At 47.9% G+C, this 22,421-nt stretch overlaps 1 protein-coding gene across 1 annotated transcript in view; it reads right to left on the reverse strand.

The window, feature by feature from the left end:
• Nucleotides 1-4,756: 4,756 nt before the first annotated feature.
• The window catches only part of LOC108799018 (von Willebrand factor A domain-containing protein 5A-like), an 18,516-nt gene continuing 851 nt past the window's right edge, over nucleotides 4,757-22,421 (reverse strand). The window contains exons 3-13 of the mRNA XM_018570829.1: nucleotides 22,122-22,280; nucleotides 21,571-21,674; nucleotides 21,061-21,269; nucleotides 20,345-20,473; nucleotides 17,550-17,722; nucleotides 16,972-17,464; nucleotides 16,447-16,479; nucleotides 11,545-11,613; nucleotides 6,649-6,818; nucleotides 6,241-6,367; nucleotides 4,757-4,861 (exon numbers count right to left, since the gene is read on the reverse strand). Coding sequence (XP_018426331.1) covers nucleotides 4,782-4,861; nucleotides 6,241-6,367; nucleotides 6,649-6,818; nucleotides 11,545-11,613; nucleotides 16,447-16,479; nucleotides 16,972-17,464; nucleotides 17,550-17,722; nucleotides 20,345-20,473; nucleotides 21,061-21,269; nucleotides 21,571-21,674; nucleotides 22,122-22,280 — 1,746 coding nt within the window. The 3' untranslated portion in view covers nucleotides 4,757-4,781. The remainder of the gene's footprint in view (nucleotides 4,862-6,240; nucleotides 6,368-6,648; nucleotides 6,819-11,544; nucleotides 11,614-16,446; nucleotides 16,480-16,971; nucleotides 17,465-17,549; nucleotides 17,723-20,344; nucleotides 20,474-21,060; nucleotides 21,270-21,570; nucleotides 21,675-22,121; nucleotides 22,281-22,421) is intronic.

Here is a 22,421-nt window from a genome sequence, read left to right on the forward strand (position 1 = left end):
GCTTTTAGAAAAAGGGGCCAAATACTTGGCTGTGAATGGATCTGACGAGCGTTCTGATTCTTTGCGTCTCACATTTCTGGTGTTGGGCCAGGACCAGCGTAGTCATAGATTGGGTGGCCGGGCAGAGGGAGCCAATCTGTGTCTCTGCCTCTTGAGCTCTAGGCTGGGAACTGCCAACCAGGAATGGGAGCATTATCAGTCACGTGTTCGTGATAAAAGAAAGGCGGTCATTCATGGAGGTCCACTCAGTAAAATGATCTTCCAGCATAGTTATGAATGTAAGGGGGGCACGGGTAATGCAAGGGGGAGGGTAACCAATGTAAGACACTCTGGTGACGCCTAATGTGAGGGGGCACTCTGATGGGCACAACTAATGCTCAGTTGTCCCCATAGAATACCTGCATATGTTGGTTGCCCCCCTGAGACTGCCCCTTTTACAGTAGTTGTGCCCCTCAACGTGAGCCCTTACAATAACTGCTCCACCAGAGTCCCACTATATCTGAAAGGCACTCTGATTGGGGTAACCAATGTAAGGCGTGCACTCTGATGGGGGACACAATCATTACTTGTCCCTATCGGAGTGTCCCCTATATTGGTTGCCCACAGCAACGGGCACTCATCATTGTGGGCCCCCCCTTGCATTGGGCGTCCCCATCATTGTGGGCCCCCCCTTGCATTGGGCGTCCCCATCATTGTGGCCCCCCCCCTTTGCATTGGGCGTCCCCATCATTGTGGCCCGCCCCTTTGCATTGGGCGTCCCCATCATTGTGCCCCCCCCTTGCATTGGGCGTCCCCATCATTGTGCCCCCCCCTTGCATTGGGCGTCCCCATCATTGTGCCCCCCCCTTGCATTGGGCGTCCCCATCATTGTGCCCCCCCCTTGCATTGGGCGTCCCCATCATTGTGCCCCCCCCTTGCATTGGGCGTCCCCATCATTGTGCCCCCCCCTTGCATTGGGCGTCCCCATCATTGTGCCCCCCCCTTGCATTGGGCGTCCCCATCATTGTGCCCCCCCCTTGCATTGGGCGTCCCCATCATTGTGCCCCCCCCTTGCATTGGGCGTCCCCATCATTGTGCCCCCCCCTTGCATTGGGCGTCCCCATCATTGTGCCCCCCCCTTGCATTGGGCGTCCCCATCATTGTGCCCCCCCCTTGCATTGGGCGTCCCCATCATTGTGCCCCCCCCTTGCATTGGGCGTCCCCATCATTGTGCCCCCCCCTTGCATTGGGCGTCCCCATCATTGTGCCCCCCCCTTGCATTGGGCGTCCCCATCATTGTGCCCCCCCCTTGCATTGGGCGTCCCCATCATTGTGCCCCCCCCTTGCATTGGGCGTCCCCATCATTGTGCCCCCCCCTTGCATTGGGCGTCCCCATCATTGTGCCCCCCCCTTGCATTGGGCGTCCCCATCATTGTGCCCCCCCCTTGCATTGGGCGTCCCCATCATTGTGCCCCCCCCTTGCATTGGGCGTCCCCATCATTGTGGCCCCCCTTGCATTGAGTGTCATGTAAAGGGGGCTCTCTGGGGACACCTAATGTAAGGGGATACTCTGTAAGTAGGCCACAGGCATGGCTCCCAAAGCCAGATGTGATGACACTACAAATCCAATCATGCCTCTGGAAGCTATGCCTGAGGCTCTTAGAGTCTTGCAATGTCTCATGGGACTTATAGTTCCATGACAGCCGTAGGGCCGAGGCTGCTTATCCCTGTACTGAACACACAACCCCTAAAAGGGACCTGGAACCAAACCGCCATCCCAACACTGAACCCATTGCATTGGGATCAGTTCAGAGTGCTGTGTATCTGTCGCCATGGTGATCATACTCCCCCCTTCATTAGGGCCAATCGCAGCACAGTCGCAGGAAATTAGTTGCAGCCTGGATGGAAGTATGTAATTTGTCATGCCTCTCAACCACACTGAGGCCCAATCATGAGAGGCGGCGGTGGAACTATTAGAGAACCAGGAAGTGGTTGGGGATCACCATGGCAATCAGAGACACAGCCATAAAATGTTCCTTTTTACCCCCGGTGCAAATAATTACCAAAGGGGCATTCCAGCACCTCCTCTACCCCAAAAAGGCAAACTATAAAAAAAAAAAAACATTAAAGGGGCATTCCCGTGGTATCCCGTTCAGGCATATGAAGAGAAAGAAAGTATGTATAGAAGTGTGGGGTGTGTGTGACCCCCCCAATGTATACTAAGCGGGCCACCCCAAAATAGCAACAGGGCATGGTAAAGGGGAACTCTATGTTGTGATTGGATTAAATGAGGTGGAGGAGGAACACCACTCTGAACTAAACCCAATGCCCTTGGCTCCAGGTGCCTTTTTTTTGGGGGGGGGGGTTCTCACTTTAGTTGTATGTTTAGCATAGGGGAAGGCACCGTCGCCACTCTAGCTGTTGTGGCACTACAAGTCCCATGAGGCATTGCGAACTCTGACAACCACAGGCATGGCTTCCAGAGGCAGATGCATGATAGGATTTGTGGTTTTATTCTGATTACAACACAGAAGGGTTTTGCGAGTGTTTTATAAATACACCAATGCGGTCAACACTTTTTTTTTTTCCGCTCTGGACGTTATGTTTCTATGGGCTTTATACCTTTTTAAAATTTTGAGATTTGTTGGACCCAGTCATATTTTTGCAGTCTTCAGTCCCCCGTTGCTGGTGATCCAGTGCCGTCTGTGCCCGCTGTCCTTATCTGAAAGAAGAGGGGCCAGACGGTCGTCATCTGCTGCTGTAGCTCGTATTCTTCAAGGTTCCTCATGTTGGGTTTTCAATCTGCACGGCTCCTCTGGAAAAAGTGATAGTTGGAGCATCTGTGGCTGTCCCGTCACCTTGAAAAGGACCAGCCGTTCTCCGACCTCTCCCATTTAATCAGGTGTTTTCCTAATTTCCCTGAAAGTCTCAGGAGGTCCGCATTATTGGAGATGCTACGACTATGTCTGCCACTGACGACCATTCCGCTGCCAAAGTTGAGGCCACTTGATTACCTGCTTGTGTATTTGCACTAATGAAACGCACGTGCCCCAGGTCTTCCACTGACTGCACTAGATCATATTCATTCATATTGAGTGTGCTAGGTCTTCCAATGAGTGCCTTGGGTCTCCTACTGAGTGCCCCAAGTCTTCTACTGAATGCACTAGATAATATTTATTCTTGAGTGCCCCGGCTCTTCTGCTGAGTGCCCTAGATCATATTAATTCCTACTGAGTGCCCCAAGTCTTCTACTGAATGCACTACATAATATTTATTCTTGAGCGCTCCAGGTCTCCTACTGAACGCCCTAGATCTCCTATTGAGTGTCCCAGGCCTTCCAATGGGTGCCTTGGGTCTTGTACTGAGCGCCCAGATCTTTCACTGCCAACACATTGTGTCCATTCTAATATTTGATTGAACAGCACCACCTCTCGACCAGGTCTACATGGTTTTCAGTTGCAGCCACTTGATTTACTGTTTGTGTATTGGCACTAATAAAAAGCCGGACCCAATAAAGTGGAAGTGCCCATCTGTCCTCAATGTGAACCGTCAGCCCATTCACACAACATGTGCACTGCTTTTGTACAGAACTAACCACAGTTCTTCAGTATGACACAAAGCCAGACTCTGTTACATCCACAAAGGCATGATCAGGAAAGCCCTGTGTCAGAGGCTTAACTAGAACCCTCAGGGCCCCGATGCAACCATGAAGGACCCGCCCAGGGAGGCCGTGTTGGCCCTTGAGTTGTTAGACTCTCAGCACCCAGTACCTCTCTGTGCCCTGAACCTAAGCACTGACCCCTATCTGGTGATCATGCCATGAAGGTCCGTATTCAGGACCAGGCTCTGTCCTTGGGTCCCAATTGTGTGGCTTGGGGGGGAGACTGCAAGCAGCTGAGCCAATAGACATTGTCTGGGCAATGTTCCACTTTTGTCACCATCAGGAAAATGACAGGCATCACTTGCTGGCGTGGCCCCTAGGGGAACTGCCTGAAAGTTGTAGTCTAAGGTAAGTTACTTTCACTTTAATTTGTGCTCATTTCATTCACTTCCTGTAAGCTTAGGCTGCCATGGGAACACGCCCTAAGGAAGGCCATGAGCTCACAGTACAATACTGCAGAGAGAGCTGATGTCATGTGAGTACCGCTTTCTGCAGTATTGGAGGTTGCCCACCATCGCCAGATGAACAAGAGAAAGAAGACCCCCCGTACATCACAATTATGTTAATATTTATACTGACACTGGGAGGAGTAATTTCACGTTTCACTCTCAGCGCCCACTGCGGGTACAATCTGGAATGGCACCTCACCCATACAGGTATACAGGCTCTCTATGAGCAGTGTTATATCTGGAAGATTTCACTCAGCAGGACAAGGACACATCTCTGATTGATAGGAAGACTGAGGAACATGGAAGACCTGGACCTCCATTACTACACTGAGAGGTCAGCGGTACCTGGATATTTCAGTTAAAAGAGGAGCCCCACCTACAGATAATGTAGACACAAAATTGTTTATTATTTTAAACATTACCAAAACAAAAAGTATTTCTCTCTGACTCTGAACATTGCAAACTACACAGAGTAGAAAAGAACAATGACATATAAACAGTGCAAACAGTTATTATTCCCTGAGTAGTAAACTCAGGACATCTAACTTTGGTTTGGCTCTCATATAGAGGAGCGCAGTACAAAAGGCACAATGCTGGTTAAGCAAAAAAAGAGAAGCAGCGACATTCCAGGAACATTCCGGAATCCATCGGGAAAAGACTTTTGCCATCTTGGTTCCTCCGGAGGTCTCCCCTTACAGGCCGAACACTTTGGGGTTCACGGAGGATTTCAGCAGCTCATTCCCGGCTCTGACAAACTCACCCAGAGAGGAACCTGAGGACACAATAAATGTCACTTTGATCTATTCCCGGGCGCCGTGTACCGAGTGATGAATTCACAATCTGATTGTTTAGCATTAAACATAGACCCCCCCCCCATAGACCAGCACCGGTTCCACGATCCAGCTATGAGGCAATGGACTCTGCATACTATAGTTGTTAGGGATGCACCAATACCGATGCTAGTATCGGTACTCGTACTCGCCCAAATGCTCCTGATGCTTATTCCGATACCGGAACTTCTGTTATCAGGAAGCCGGGCGGCGAGTCATGACACGCCGCCTGGCTTCCTGATTGGCCGGGAAGCCGGCTCCATGCTCCCTCGTCACCAGGGAGCATTGAGCTGGCTTCCCGGCCAATCAGGAAGCCAGGCGGTGTGTGATTACACGCTGCCCAGCTTCCTTAGGCCTCATTCACACTGGAATCGGCCGGCACGTACAGCTCTGTGCTGCGTGCACGGCCGTATCGGGCAGCTCCCGGGAAGGACAGGGCTTGCGTGTGATTAGTACGCAGCCCCCATCCTTCTTTATGGGACTACGCGGCCGCACGCTGCCCTACGCTGGCCTTTAGGGGTGCGTGTTTCCTGGCTCGGACGCAGACAGGATCCATCCTGTCAGCGCACGAGTACGCTCACCCGCACCCGTACGGACGTGCAGGGCGTGTGAGAGTAGGAGGACGTGCAGCCGCGTAGTCCCATAGAGAAGGACGCGGGCTGCGTACTAATCACACGCAGCACCTGTCCTTCCCGGGAGCGGCCCGCTACGGCCGTGCACGCAGCACGGAGCTGTACGTGCCGGCCGATTACAGTGTGAATGAGGCCTTATGGGGACTTCCGGTATCTGTAATTGGCATCGGCGAGTACTGGGAAAAAAATATATCGGTACTCGTGCTCGATGCCGAAAAACTGGTATCGGTGCATCCCTAGTTGTTGTTGATAATACAAATCAATGCTTACTTTAAAAAAATTCCTTTTATGTTGTGAGTGTCATTAACCTTCTGGATTCCCAAAAAAGACGCCTATTCACAGCAAAGACTAACCTCTCATTCAAAGTTCATCCCTCCAGGAATTCTGGTCTCCAATGTGAAGGTCCAATAAACTTCCTTTCTACTGAAAAGAGTATCATACATGATACTTGTGTATTGCTCTCCATAGGGAACCATTTGTTCCAAATTCCCTTCTCTTAGCAATGAATTGTAGGTGATTTTGGTGTCATGTCTGCACTATTAAAAATGCGTGCTCCCGGCCTTCGTGGTGATTGAAGAAACAGAAGCCATTAAGTAGGGAATAAACACTTACAGTATTATTACTAACTAAGCAGGACAAGTCTGTGGGGGTACTGCAGTTTGTGCTCAGCCCTTTCTCTGATGACTTACCTGCTCTGGCCCTGAACCAGGAGACGGCCTTCCCTTCCAGCAGCTCCCACTCCTCTCTCTCATCCAGACTGGTGGCGTGAAGCCAAATTACCGCCAGGACCGTCACCCACACCGACACCTCTACGTTCTGTAGAGGAGGGAAGGACGAGTTTATTATACAGGACCTGAAATGTTACTTATCTCTATAATTCTGGGTTCTGGATTCCTGTACAACTCTCGGACCAAGCATCACCAGGGAACAGAATTTTAGATTGTAAGCCCTCAGGGGCAGGGCCCTCCTTACCGTCTTGTCTTGAATTGTATTGTGATTGTAACGCTAAACCGCGATTGTAAACCGCTGTGCAAATTGTTGGCGCTCTATAAATCCCGTATAATAATAATAACAGGCAACAAGGCACAACACTATACCTGGTTGGGGTTTTTGGCCTTTATGTCGGTCTCGGATATTCCAAGAACAGCAGAAAATTCAGGAGTCAGTTTCCAGGATCCGTCCGCATTCTGCAGGGAGATCAGCTTCAAGAGAGCGGGGGTCTCCACTAAGGGAGCAGGTGGTGGGGGTGGTGGTGGTGAAAATGAGTCTAAAATTAACAGTAAAAATATTATAATACCTGATGTAAAATGTAAGATAACAAATATATATTTCATAAAACTGGTGAGGTGGATCACACACATCACACTGTATATTGGTAAAGTGAATCTGCTCCCTGACAGTATGTAAAAATTGATCGCTGGAACTCCAAACAGTTAAAATAAATATAATATACACTCACTGGCTACTTCATTAGGTACACCTGCTCACCTGCTCGTTCACACAAATATCTAATCAGCCAATCACATGGCAGCAACTCAACAGCAATTAAGCATTTAGACGTGGCCAAGATGATCTGTTAAACTTCAAACAAGCATCAGAATGGGGAAGAAAGGGGATTTAAAAGGAGAACTATGGGGTTAGGGCTTTTCCCCCTTAGTTCTCCTTGGGGTAACGGGAGGACACAAACTAGCGTCCTCCCGTCACCCTAAGCTCAGTATATAGGGAGCTACAGCTCGCGGTATACTGAGACGCCGCAGCTGAAGCGGATCCCGACAATTATGCCGGGATCCGCCCAGCTGCGTGACTGACAGCTGGCTCTGCCTATCTAGAGGCAGAGCCAGCTGTACCCGCCCCCTCCCCCGTCCGTTCCGCCAGTCAGCGCTGGCGGATCGGAGCGGGGAGGGGGGAATCCAGCCCCTCCCCTGTCACGGCAGAGAGCCGTGACAGGATCGAGAGGTGAGCGAACGCCGGTATGTGTTCGCTCACCTCTCGATCTACTGAGCCGACCTGTGACAGTCTCATTGTCACAGGTCGGCTAGAACTATGAGGTGAGTGAAAAGCACTCCCCTCATACTTCTCCTTTAAGTGACTGTAAACGTGGCATGGTTGTTGGTGCCAGACGAGCTGGTCTGAGTATTTCAGAAACTGCTGATCTGCTGGGATTTTCACACACAACCATCTCTCGGGTTTACAGAGAATGATCCGAAAAAGAGAAAAAATCCAGCGAGCCAAGCAGTTCTCTGGGTGAAAATGCCTTGTTTGAGGTCAGAGGTCAGAGGAGAATGGCCAGACTGGTTCAAGCTGATACAAAGGCAACAGTAACTCAAGTAATCACTTGTTACATCCGAGGTCTGCAGAATACAATCTCTGTCCAAATTTGCAGCACATGGGCAGCAGAAGACCACACCAGGGGCCACTCCTGTCAGCTACGAACAGCAAACTGAGGCTACAATTCACACAGGCTCACCAAAATTGGACAACAAAAGGTTGGAAAAGACGTTGCCTGGTCTGTTTTGAGTTTCAACTTCTGCTGCAACATTCGGATGGTTGGGTCAGAATTTGGCGTAAACATGAAATCATGGATCCATCCTGCCTTGTATCAATGGTTCAGGCTGGTGGTGGTGTAATGGTGAGGGGGATATTTTCTGGACACATTTTAGGCCCCTTAGTACCAATTGGCCATTGTTTAAATGCCACAGCCCACCTGAGTATTGTCGCTGACCATGTCCATCCCTTTATGACTACAGTGCACCCATCTTCTGATGGTTACTTCCAGCAGGATAATGCGCCATGTCACGTAGCTACAGTCATCTCAAACTTGTTTCTTGAACGTGATAATGAGTTAATCGTGCTCGAATGGCCTCCACAGTCACCAGATCTCAATGCAATAGAGCACCTTTGGTATATGGGGGAACGGGAGATTTGCATCATGGCTACTGCGTGATGCTATCATATCAATGTGGACCAAACTCTCTAAGGAATGTTTCCAGCACCTTGTTGAATCTATGTCACAAAGAATTAACGCAGATCTAAAGAAAAGTCAAAATGGAGTCCAACCCCGTACTAGCAAGGTGTTCAGTAAGTTATATATAGAGAGATAGATCTAACGATCTATCTCTCTATATATACACACACATACATACATACATACACATATACAGTATATAATGTACTCAGGGCCAGACTTACTCTCCCTGCCGCCCCAAGGCCAGGTTCCGCAATACGCCCCCCCTCTTCCCATCAATTGAGAATGGCAACCAGATGGCAGGGCGGCAGGGTTAGTTTTAATTTTTTTTACTGTTTCTTTATTTTTTTAAACTTTTTTATATCACTTTTTATTTTTTTATTTAATTATTTCTTATTTTTTGCAATTTTTATTTAACTTTTTTAAATCAATTAAATTTTTTTTAGATTTTTATTTATCTTATTTCCTTTTTTATCATTGTTTTATCTTATTATTGTTTATTTTTTATAAATTATTTTTTAATAATTTGTTTCTTATTATTTTTTTACTTTTTAATCACCTTTTTATTTCATTATTTCATATACTTTTTTTTTAATTGTTATTTATTTAATCAATTAAAAAAAAATGTCACCTAACTTTATTGCTATCACACAGGAGAAAACAATCCCCTGTGTGTTAGCAAATGGAGGTGACAGGTTCTCTTTATTGACCCTGTCACCCCCAATACAGGAGTTCTAGCACAGCACTGTGCTGGAACTCCTGCGACAGGTGAGAGAGGAAGAGCACAGCACAGCACAGCACAGCATAGCACAGCTCTCCCCTCTCACTGTCTACACAGAGCGGCAAGTTTACTTTGAACCCTGCCGCTCTGCTCACTGCAGTGAGGAGAGACTCGGCGGCAGAGCCCGGAGGACGGAACCAGAGGAGAGAGGTAAGTGCAGGGGGGAGGCTGCACACTTTTTACATGTGATCTCGGCGACATCGCCGAGTTCACATGTAAACGAACAATCGGCTTCCTCACTCTACATTTAGTCCTGCTTGTACAAAGCAGGACTAAATGTAGAGAGGGCAACTTACCGCTCGGCGCCTGTAACTTCCCCACAAGGACACCACCGCCGCCCCTCTGCGCCCTGCCGCCCCGAGGTCGGGCCTCGGTGGCCTTGTGGGGAATCCGGGCCTGAATGTACTCCAGCAAACTACACTGCTTTGAAGCAACACAGTGTGTGACTGGACAGTAAAGAGCAGCAGAACAATGAGGAGCTTAGCCCTCTCCTCTCCTTTTCCTGTGTACGATTGGTCACTCCAGAGAACACGCCTCCACTTCTCTAGAGTCCAGTGGCGGCGCGCTTTACACCACAGCATCCCACGCTTTGCATTGCACTTGGTGATGTGCGGCTTGGATGCAGCTGCTCGGCCATGGAAACCCATTCCATGAAGCTCTCTACGCACTGTTGTTGTGCCAATCTGAAGGCCACACGAAGTTTGGAAGTCTGTAGCTATTGACTCTGCAGACAGTTGGCGACTTCTGCGCACTGTGCGCTTCACCATGCGCTGACCCCGCTCTGTCATGTGACGTGGCCTCCCACTTCCTGGCTGAGTTGCTGTTGTTCCCGGTTGCTTCCACTTTGTTATAATACCAGTAACAGGTGACCGCGGAATATTTAGTAGCCAGGAAATCTCACGGAACACCTGAATCCAATTAATTGGAGGGGCGTCCCAATACTTTTGGTAATATAGTGTATATATATGGTGGTATTGTGTGGCAATCCCCCTGTAGAATTGGGTGTTATGATCTCCCAGGACTCTCAGCCAGAGGGGCTGAGAGGTGTAAGGAAGCAAGGGTTTGTCTGAGTTCTGCCGTTTAGCAGTGGCAAGCACCCGATGATTGCACAGGTGTGCACAGCCCTTAAGGAAAGGATGCTGGCTAGGGGAATGACCGTATTTGCCGGCGTATAAGATGAGTTTTTAGACTTAAAAACATCCCCCGAAAATTGGGGGTCGTCCTTTACGCCGGGTATGGATGTGCGATACTGTATGTGGCTTCGGCTACATACAGTATACCGCGCTGAGCCAATCACGGCAGGCTTTGTATTAATGAATACAAAGCCTGTATTACTGAATACAAAGCCTGCCTTGATTGGCTCGGGGCGTTATACTGTATGTAGACGAAGGACGGAACCCGGAAGATGGAGGACACAGCGGGGATCGTGGACAAGGTAATTGACTGTAATCCCGAGTGTGGCTCGGGGGTTACCGCATATGGTACTGAAAATTAACCCCGAGCCACACTCGGGAATACCGCCATGGAGGTTAGTGCGTGCATTTAAACATTATTTTGGGCTATACTCGCCTTATACAAGTATAGCCCAAAACCTATATTTTAAACACAAAAAGTAGGGAGTCGTCTTATACGCCCAGTCGCCTTATACGCCAGGAAATACGGTAGGTCCTGGTGGGAAATAGGAACACACCGTGTTCAGGGGTCAGGAAGACTCCCCCAAAATTTAGATAGGAGTCCGGTGAGCTTCTGCTGGGATAGGAATGGACAGTGTTCAGGGGTCAGGAAGAATTCCCCAGAATTTAAAGTGGTCAGGTGGTGTGTGTGCTGGAGTCTGGGAGAGAACTGGTGAGGCTAGGAGAGCCGTGAGTCTGAGGGGCCGCCAGTACAAGTGTGGGACAGCACTTCAAAGAGGACCTGTGGGTCAGAAGTGCTAATGTTTAAAGTGGAAGCCAGGAGGCTAAACTTGTGTTATGTTGTTAGTATTGCATGGAGGTTATGCTGAACAACCCCTGCGAGGGTATCCAAGATGGATGTATGAACTGTTGTTTGAATAAAAGTGGGCTGACGAGCCCTTAAACAGAAAATATTGCGAGTGGACGGCATCCTTACAGCGCTCACCATGTGTGCCATACATGCAAAAAACTCCTTCTGTAGCACTTCAAAAGAGAGAAGACCTCAGGCATGAGTAACAGGATGGGAGGGAAGTGTTATTATTATTATTTTGAAAAGAAACCTGACTGCTCTTACCGTCCATTCCCATGAGCAGGTCGGTAGACTCTTCGATTTCGAAATTTAGATCAGTAGTACTTATTGGTACTAAAAGGTAAAAAGAAAGACGGCTGAAGATTAGCGACTCCACCTCTATGTAAACTATTTAGGATTTATCAGTGACGTAGAGATCATAGTTCTACATTTCCATCTCTGCATTTCACATAAAGATAGGTTCTCTCTCTAGTGGTTATATGTCTAACAGGCAGCCTAGTCTGCATCTCTGTGGAACAGCTGCCGAGATTACAGGATAAACCACACAGAAAATAGGATTAATATCATCGATAATTACAGGGAGATGAAATACATAAAACAAGGTCATGTGACCTGTAATCTTAATGGAAGACTGGTGATGATATAAATAGTATGAGGACAGGGGCTCTTTAACTGCCTCCCGGCCAGCCGTTGTACTTACACGGCCTGCCGGGACCTTCTTGGATGTAAGCGGGCGTGCTAGTACGTCCTGCCCCGCCCCCCGCTCAGGCGCGCCCCCCGCGCGCGCACGAGCCGCTTACTGTGCCCACCTATACATGAAGAAAGATAATTTATTTGCACTGTTTCATTAACATAATATAAGGAAAACTGTTTTTTTTCCTAAATTTTCGGTATTGTTTCCCTAATATAGTAAAAAATAAAAATCCCAGTGGTGATTAAATACCACCAAAAGAAAGCTCTATCTGTCCCAAAAAAATGGTATAAAATTCATTTCAGTACAGCGCTGCATGACGGAATAAATGTCAGTCAAAGTACTGCAGCGCTGAATACTGAAAAATGGCCTGGCCAGGAAGGGGGTCTAAACACCTGGTCTTCAAGTGGTTAAACTTTATTCAAGCGTTATTACTTCAACCGTAATTCACCACAAGCAATACTTGGTGGAGGAGTCTGTAGTGGCGTGGATACGTTCTGAGTGGTCAGGAACCCCGTATTTCCCTTATCTTAGGTTTCATTTAAAATCAGGGGTGATTCCAGGCCATGCATAATGACATTGTCTACAAAGAGACTTTGATGTCTGAACCCAAACCCTTAAGAGTGAACCTGTGCTTTGTCTATGCAGAGCAAACCTGCAAGATGACTTGGTTACCTACCCCCCAATTCCAAACCATCTACTCTTCATTTACCTGCTGGAGCAAAGACAAAAATCCCTGTGTGTTGGAACTTCTTGCACAGCCTCACGGAGAAACACAAGCACACAGTCTGATATGCATGCTGCACATGGCTTGGCAACAGGAAGGAAGCCACAGCTTTATTCTCTACCCGAGTGGTTCTCAACCTGTGGGTCGGGACCCACTCGGGGGTCGAATGACGATTTGCCAGGGGTCGCCTAGCGGCTTCCGGCCGCCCAGGAGAGAGGCGCTTTCTCTGCTCTTTTTTTTTCTGACAGGGTTAAAAGTAAACCTGCCGCTCCGTGTGCACAGTGAGAGGGGAGAGCAGTCAGTGCTGTGCTAGGACTCCTGTATTGGAGGTGGCAGGGTCAATAAAGAGAACCTGTCACCTCCAATTGCTATTACATAGGGGCTTGTTACCTCCTGTGTGATAGCAATAAAGTTAAGTGGAAAAAAAATAGATAAAAAAATTATTAAAGAAATAGAAATAAAAGAATTAAAAAAATAAAAAAGCGATTAAAAAGAAATAAGAAACAAATTATTAAAAAATAAGAAAATTATAAAAAATAAACAAACAATAATAAGGTGAGAGTCCTCCTCAGCCCTCTCCTAGGGCAGCAGTGTCAGTCCTCCCGCCACGCCGCCAGATGTCGCTGCAGCAGCCGCGTCATCCCTAAATTTTACCGTTGGGGGTCACCACAACTTGGCAAATGTTACCAAGGGGTCCCGGCCCTAGAAAGGTTGAGAACCACTGCTCTAGCCTATTACAATACAACATGTACAGTATACCATGGATATAACAGAACACTGCCATCTAGTGACCAAAAATGTATACTGCAGTAGTTGATGCAATAGACACAATGTGTATTCGAACACTGTGTAGGTCAAGCTCACCCCGGGGCTTTAAGTCTTTGCCCCAGCAGGTGAATGCAGTGGCAGGTGAGTGAAGGAAAGGAAGGAAATAAAAGGTTTTTTATAGTATACAGAAGGGTGAACACCCCTATTTATTATTTGTCAATTTCCCAATATGGTCTATTAAAAGAAGTTCCAACATTTGTGGTTCTATGCGGTGGGGTATTTCTTTTACAGGGGGCAATGTACCCGGGGAAATCTTTTAGAAAGTAAGGGGTTTGGTTTGGTAATAAAATGTCATTGTGATTTATTGTGGGGAAGGGAGTGATTGGGTTCAGTAGGGATCTACTATTGCTGCAAGTTTGCTGTATTGGGAATAATTCAATTGTTATATGCCGTGAGGTCTGTTGTAGTCCTAAACAGTAATTGCTTTGGGTATTGTAAGCGATCCCCTGTAACTGCGCATGCGCCAAGCGCGCTTTCCCGTACTATTGGGAAACACGTAAAAGCGTGCCAAACGGCGCACAGGAAGTGACACATCACCCTAATCACTTCTCCTATATAAACCCAGCCTGAGCACCACCATATTGCTGGATTATCTTCAGCTCTCCTGTGTTCCTGTTATCTCCTTCTTGATTTGCTGTAACCCGGATCTTGACGATTCTGGCCTGCTGCCTGCCTCCGGCCTCGGATTTGCTTACTGGACTTTGCTTCTGCCTGACCCCTCTGTACCGTTATTTCTCGATTGGTTTTGATCTTGGCTCGTTTACTTGGATTTCGCCTATGAAAGCCCTTGGACTTCAGCTTGCACGGTGTTATCACCACTGGCACCCGTGCCGCTCGCTGTCTACTTGGACTCTGTCCCCAAACTCAGAGTCCTCGGGACACGAGGTGCAAGGGAGGCCTCCTCACGCATTCAGTCTCCAACCAGGTACGTGACAGCTATAAATAGTTTAGGAAGACCGTGGACTCCTGACCCCGAGCGTTCATAGGTCTTTCTTTGTTTTTGTTTTTAGACTCAGCAGGAAATCTGTCCAAAGTAAGTGGAAGTACGGGGAATTCCCCTCTTAGATGGTCGTCGCGGTGTCCCTATTCATAGATTTCCTCTCAGCGATTATTTCACTGAAAATGGTAACATTTTGGGTTTTCCAACACTTTCTCGGTTACACTGCTCAAAGGACAAATAGAAAGAGGGGTGGAAGGGGGGGGGGGATCCAAGAGGAGACACAGCCAGCAATGACTGGACTCCAAGCTTGGTGGAGATACTAAAGAGATCACATGATTGCTATAGTGTGGCAGCTCTCTGTTGCCCGGTGGAGCCAACAAGTAAGGATTGGTCCAGATATATATCATTTCTATTGGTCACAATAACCGGGTCTATCAAGAGGGGAAATCCAACACAGTTTGGGGGTTGTGCCCAGATTCCCTTCAATGCTGTAAGCTGTAGTTAGAAGATAATTCAGCTAAGTTGTCTGGGTGTCAGTCAGTGTAGCTGAGCGAGATTCTAACTACAGCTTATGAAGAATTAAAGCCTTCCATTCACCACCCGTCATGTTACCTCTTATACAATTAATCTAAGACCTGATGAAGGGGAATCTGTGCAAAACCACCGAAATGTGTTGGCTGTCAATTCTTCATAAACCCTTTTTATGACTCCGCATTCTCTTCCTTTCACTCCATACACGTAATAAAAACCTGACAGAGGGTTTCCTGCTCATCTCCCACTCTATCCAAAACTAAAACAAAATGGCGCTAGATATACTTTGAATTAACTTGTTGCTTTTTCCTGCATTGGAAGGCACAAGTTCAATTTAAAAATGAGAATCAGCCTCTGGACTTTTACCCATGCAGTTATTTTTAAAAGTCAAGTGACAAAGGCTTTTAGGTACAGAACATAACACGCCACTGATCGACGGTGCCATCTTCAAGAACATATTTCTTAACAACATTTCTTATAGCTCAAGCTATCAAAAACTGAGCTCATGGTATTCCCTAGCCCCCCCCGCCCGCACCCTCCCCCAACTTTTCGATCATGATTGATAACACAACCATCCAACCCTCCCCCCATGCCAGGGTGCCATCCTGGACTCGGACCTCACCTTTCTTCCCCACATCCAATCACTATCCAAATCCTGCCGCCTTCACCTACGTAACATCTCCAAAATACGCCCCTTCCTCACCAATGAAACCGCGAAACTACTCATACACTCCCTTGTTATATCTCGTCTTGACTACTGTAACTCCCTCCTCATTGGCCGACCTCTACACAGGCTCCTCCCCCCTCCCGTCTATCATGAATGCTGCTGCCAGACTTATCCACCTAAGCAACCGCTCAGTGTCTGCAACCCCCCTCTGCCAATCCCTCCGCTGGTTTCTATCCCCCACCCCCCTCTGTCAATCCCTCCACTGGCTTCCAATAGCCCAAAGGATAACATTCAAAATATTAACAACCACTTACAAAGCTATCCACAACTCCGCCCCCGGCTATATCTCAAACCTTGTCTCAAAGTATCACCCTAATCCGTCCCCTCCGCTCTTCCCAAGACCTCCTGCTCTCTAGCTCCTTTGTCAACTCCTCCCATGCTCTCCTCCAGGACTTCTCTAGAGTCTCCCCCATTCTGTGGATCTCTTTACCCCAACCTGTCAGTCTATCTCCCACTCTGACTGCCTCAACCTGACCACTGAACCATCACATTCTCAAACAATTCATCCCCACACAGCTCCCTCCTCATGTATCACTGGCCCCTCCCTTTTAGATTGTAGGCCCTCAGGGGCAGGGCCCTCCTTACCATCTTGTCTTGATTTGTATTGTAATGTCTTCCTTGTACTGTAAAGCGCTGCACAAACTGTTGGCGCCATATAAATCCTGAATAATAATAATATTAATAATAATATGACTGGCCCCGCAGAGTGTACAATCACATACCTGCTGATGCCATTTTCATTCGCAGTGGTCCATCTGCACATAAAAGAAAAAAATGTCATAAACATCAAGAAGGAAAATCCCATAACATACATGTAAACCCAAATTCTATTTTTCAGCATGTTCGGCATCACGGCTCACTGTGTACAGTTTCTGGAAGCAAAACGTTTTTGTGAATCTGTTGCAAACTTTCTCAACTGGAGATCCTGCCAGTAACAGCACTTCCTGTTCCAGGCTGACAACACTAAGCCACTGCATCTCAGATCGCAGCCACGTTGTCATGTGAGCTCAATGGCCAAAGCCAACTAATGGAGCGCACGTGGCAGGCTGACAATGCTGCTGCTGAGAGGCAGTGGCTTAGTCTACAACAGGAAGTTGTGTCATTGCCAGGTAAGAAACCCAAATTAATTTTCAGTTGAAGTTAGCTAAATACATTAAAGGTGCAAAAAAGAAGAAGGACCCTTGCTCTCTGTATGGAAGCAGTGGTCTCTCTGCAAAGGTCAGACACCCCCCACCCCGCTCACCCACCCCCCACACTCAAGTTCTGGCGATCCACACCCGCTCCAGCAACTCGGTGTACTCGATCAAGTTCAATAGGCTCAGTGGGGGGTTTCCCTAGCACCGAATTAAGTATAGCAGTAACGGTGGCATGGAGATGCGGGCCTTGGGTAGCTTCAGGGATCCCCCTGAGTCGTATATTATTCCTGCGGCTGCGGTTTTCCCCGTCTTCCACGCGGAGTTGCAGTTGCTGTAGATGAGATCTATGTGCAGCTTGGGTAGCCTCCAATGCATCTATGCAGGCGTTGTGGGTGGAAACCGTGACAGACAATGCGGAAACCCTGTTGTCACTACTGGCAACTTGCTGGCGCAGCTCCCCCATCTCTCCCGAGAGCACCCTCCAGTCGGGCTGCCCAGGAGTCAAAGTCAGCTCTAAAGGCTTGCAGCAGATCCCTGACCCCCCGGCCTGGCCCTCTGTCTGATTCCAGGCAGTCTGCTGGGATAAAGGGTTCTGGGATGCAGGCTTGGGAGCAAGCAGGAGAGGTTGGGGCTTCTATGGCAGGTGGGAGGGTAGTGGAAGTAGGGGGGGCCGTCTGCTTAGAACCGGCCGCTTTGATCGCTGGCTTACCGGCTCCCTGCGGGTTCGGGTGAAGCAGGTCCCCCGCGGCCTTCGGCTTGGCCGACACTTTAGGTGGCATGGTGCGGCCCTCAGAGAAAGGCACCAATCGCTGGCCTCGGACAAAAAACGAGGCAATGTCCCGGGTACCGGCGGATTCCGGAGCTGTAGAGGGAGGCAGCCGTGCTGACATCCACCGCCGGGAGAGGAGAGGTAGTGAGAGAGTCCCTTAAAAAGGAGCCCTGGGGTCGCAGCGCTCCGTTCAGCACGTCCTTAGCCCACCATGCTCGGCCACGCCCCCCCTTGATTCTGTTTTTTAAACATATATTTTAATAATATACTGCCCGAGTCTGAGCTTTATTTTGTCACTAGGGAAATTTTCTCCTTCCTCCACCTCACACTCCCCGCCACTCGTATTGCCCAATTACAGTGCCTGAAAATTTGAACAATCCACCTTATACTACTGCACATGGGCCCAAAATGCTGCCGGTCAGCCGCTACCCTTTGCCACTATAGCCACTTGATGATCCTAACATTCACCTCCATACACTATTAACTCTCCATGCACTGTCCCTCAATACCACATCAAGTTCACCTCACCCCCGACCTCCAAAGATGTTGTCCCCGGCCCACAATTCACCTCACCCACCTCCACTCACCTGCCAACTCCAATCTTCCCCACACCTCTGCGGTCAAATTTAATCCCTTACCCCATGCAAACCTGATATCAGCACGGCTGGTACTCAAACCCCAATGAAAATATGTTATGATGAAGGTCTGCTCACATTGCCACCAATTTCATTCAAACCTTCAACTTGTGCTGCACCCACTGGCCAGATATAGGGAACTCTCTGGTCTCCGACTTCCCTTGCTAGGTCACAAGAGAGACACATGGGGAGTCTGGGACCAGAGATTTCCCTGTGACTGGCAGGTGGGTGCAGCACTAATCCGAGGTGTGAATGGAGCCGGGGGACTATGTGAGCACATTTATTATACCATATTGTGTATGGAGCTTGCCAGCCGTGCTGATCTGAGCTCTGCATGGGGGGAAAAGGTGAAGCATGTCCAACAGGTGACTGTTTTTAACGCTGAAATCTCCAGCTGGATCTTGCTGTTGATAGGTCATTCAGGAAGATGCTAACTACAAGGATCCACAAAGCTGACTCTTCACAGGAGGTCTTCTGAATGTCCCACAGTGGGGATACTGAGAAAGAATACTAAGCAAAACACAGGAGACATTGCTTTATGATGTCTCAGGTGAGCATGAATAACACTGAGGTTTCCGGTCCTTATCTGGGTAGGAAACAGTTTAGGCTGGTTCCAGTCCACCTAGTAGTCTGGGGGTCCCTCTGGAGAGAGGAGGTTCTGAGGGCTTTACATGGCAGCTGAAAGGAGTGCCAGGGGAAAGGATTAGCTTGTGAGCCTATAGGGGTGCTCTTTGCATCTGAAAGGCTGAGAGAGTAGAAGAGGGGGTGCACCTTCATGCAGAAGGCTTATCAGAGGGTTTAGCCAACCTTTGACTTTGAGCCTTATAGGGTGACTGAGGTGTCAGGCTATGAGGTCCTGGGGAAACCTACTGCAGAAACAGATGGAGTATGATGGGACTTAGCTGTCCTTTCCCTAGACCTCCTGTGTTGAGACAGTAGCATGCTCTGGCCTCCAATGGAATTCCTGATGATGGTACTAAGTGTAGGGCAAAAGAAACAATGTCCCTCCACTCTATGCTATTTGGATATGGCTTTAGTATCCCAGCAGCTTTACCAGAGGGAACTGTGCATCTGTTTGGATATAAGACACCTAAGTTAAGATGCGTGTAACACACCATCAAAACTGAAGTATAAGGCTTGAGACATCCATTCCACATGTTCAATGTAAGAAGGGGTCTACCACAGTGGTGGCAATGGTGTTGGGCTAGAGTCACCCGAAGCAGTGGGACTTTACCATTTATGTCTATGTGCAGATATGTGCAACCATGTGGTGGTGATGCAACTTCTCCCAAATTGTGAGGCCTCAGGTACTCAAAAACCCAGACAACCAGGTCACTGTAGGTGGGCAGTAGGAACGGACCAGAGATCGAAGTTTCTCATGGTGCTAGGAGCAGTAAAAGCAAGATAATGTCTCCTGAGGATGTTGAATGGTGGTAGAGTGCAAAACAAGCATGACAATAGAGGACATCAGCGATCCATCCCTCAGTGTTGACCCTTTCTGCAGCAAAACTGTCAGCGGTGGAAAATTTGAGAAGCACCTGGGTAGGACCAGGAGCACCAGGAGCGGTAGCGCCTGGTGCTCAAACTGATAAGCCTACTCAACAAAGTGAATCTTCAGACAGGGCAAGCACTGAGTCAATGCCACGGCTCTGGACCTGGAAAGGGCTCTATGGCTAACTTTTACTTTTACATTGTCTGGAAAGCACCACAATCAGAATGCAGTGCCACATTCTAGGCTAGCCCCACAAACATCTGGTCCAGCGGAGTCTGGGTATGGTACTTAAATGTCAAGCAGAGAAAAGGATGATCCCGATGGAGACCAGTTCAAGTGATGTGTGGAGGAATCTTGACTGAAGGTAAAGAAATGCATTCTGGGCAGGGGAGGGGTCTGGTCAGCCACCTAGTCTGGCTCATACATTTTCTGTTTGCTAGTCTACAGTCCTCCTGTAGGTGGCAGCATAACCAGACAGTATCTGAATTTCTGTGTCTCTTCGAAGAGAAAGATGTTTTTTTTGGTCTTGGGTTTTATAAAGTAACAGCACAGCAAATGCAACAACCAGTAGGTAATTATGGCACTTACGAGATTTGGCCATCTTTCTCAAGGCTCCTGACATCGGAGCAGAATTGAAAGCCACTCCTCCCAAGGATCCTGGCATGGGAGAAGCACCAAAAGCCATAATTCTAGGCATTGACTGCGTCATCATGAATGCTGCAAGACAAGAGAGATGATAAGTGATAAGATCCATTATACAGCCTCTACAGAATACTGGGGGGTTTCTCACCAGGACATGTCACTGCTATTATCAGGGCCAGAAGAATTTAACATGTATCTAAACCCAAAAACAATAATGTCATATATTGCAGCTCGCCAGTTCCTAGATGTGGCGGATTCAGTTTAATTTTTTCATTAAATGTTTTGCCCTTTATTTTACCCAGTAATCCTGACAAATAACACATTTCTTGTCCCTGGGTGGCTACACTCTTTTTCTCCTCTATGGGAAGTCATTGTTGTCGCCCAGGCTGATATAAATAAACTGTCAGTATCGGCATTAACAGTATCTGAAATTATAATCCTGTTATAAGGTCTGTCCCCATAGAAAAGTATAAATAACTTATATAAATGGACAGATTCGTTAGAACAGAGTTTATCTTCTTCTGACAGCCCAAAACTCCATGACATGGTTACCATAGTCAGTCACAGCTAATAATGAGGTAACTATTTGTAGCCTTCCCCATGGCGGGGCATGCAGTTATGTCCTCCTGTATAGCAGGGCTGAGGATTTGAAAACTTCATACCTGGAGCTGGGATGTCCCTGCGCACAGGAGGACCCTCCACACGTGTCTTGGTGTCCTTGTTGATGGCTACATAAGCTGTGAGAGAAGAGACAACACCAGACTGCAGGCTGGTCTCCAGGATCTTCTTCTTCACCTCTTCAGACTGTGACTCTGTTCCATGTTCCAGCTCAGAGATCAGAGCTTTGGCTGCCAGTCTGTGGATGGTGGGCCTGAAAGAAGATAGACAAAGCGTGAGTAGACCAGAGCTCTGCCAGTCTGTGTATGTTGGGTGAGAGAAGACAGACAATGCATGAGGAGACCTGAGCCTAGCCAATCTGTGGATGGTGGGTGAGAGAAGATAGACAATGCATGAGGAGACCTGAGCCTAGCCAGTCTGTGTATGGTGGGTGAGAGAAGATAGACAATGAATGAAACTTTCAGAGCTCTGACAGTCTGCGGATGGTGACCCTAAAAAAAAAACATGGAGAATGTTTGTAGCTGATGTAGAATATTTCAATACTTAATATTGACCTTTCTGCACTCTGCACGTTCAGCGGGAAACGAATGTCGTTCTTTACAACTTCATCTTTAAACTTGTACTGCAGAGAGACCTCACCTTCAGCTTCATTCTCCACCTGGGGAAAGAGAGAGAGAGTCCTGAGCATCAGTCAGCTCACATATATAAAGGCTTGTGGACAGCTGAAGCTAATAATGAGTTCTGGTTACCAGGTAAAAAGTGGAGCTAGAAATGAGGGCTTTATCCCACCCAAAGCTCTACAAAGCCTCGCTATATATGTTGTGTGCATGTTTATTAAATCCTCACCTTAAACCACACCCATCATCACAGAAATCCCGCCTACTCTAGATATATGTTCTCCACTCTCCATAGAGGGTGTGGAGTCTTACATGTTTGGGATGTTTTTCTACCACCAGCAGAGTCTAATTTGACCTGGAAATATACCCAGGTTAAATTCCGCCAGACCTCATCCTACCCAAATTTCCAATCTCCATTTAGAAATAATTTTCACCATCCTTCATACTGAAGTAATACACAAAACACGATCTTCCCCGGGCTCACAGACCTTTCCCTTTAGCTGAGCGTAGACAATGGACCTTTGTCCCTGGAAGATGGTAGTGGGGACTTTGGACAGGACGATGGCCTCCACACCAGAAGGAAGGGTCCATTTAAGAGAGACGTCCTTCACGGTGGGCTGTAGGGAAAACTTGAGCGCCCGAAGAACCTAGAGATAAAAACAAAACAGAAAGAAAAATTTTGACTTAAAGCTGAGCTTGAGGAAAGGATAGCAAGATAAACATGAAAACGCCCAGTACAGGATAAAATAACAAAACTAAATTTAGCTGCAATATTCATCTTCAATTCA

This window comes from Nanorana parkeri, unplaced genomic scaffold, assembly GCF_000935625.1.
Source record: "Nanorana parkeri isolate BGI_ZX_2015 unplaced genomic scaffold, ASM93562v1 scaffold1605, whole genome shotgun sequence".
Classification (NCBI taxonomy): domain Eukaryota; kingdom Metazoa; phylum Chordata; class Amphibia; order Anura; family Dicroglossidae; genus Nanorana; species Nanorana parkeri.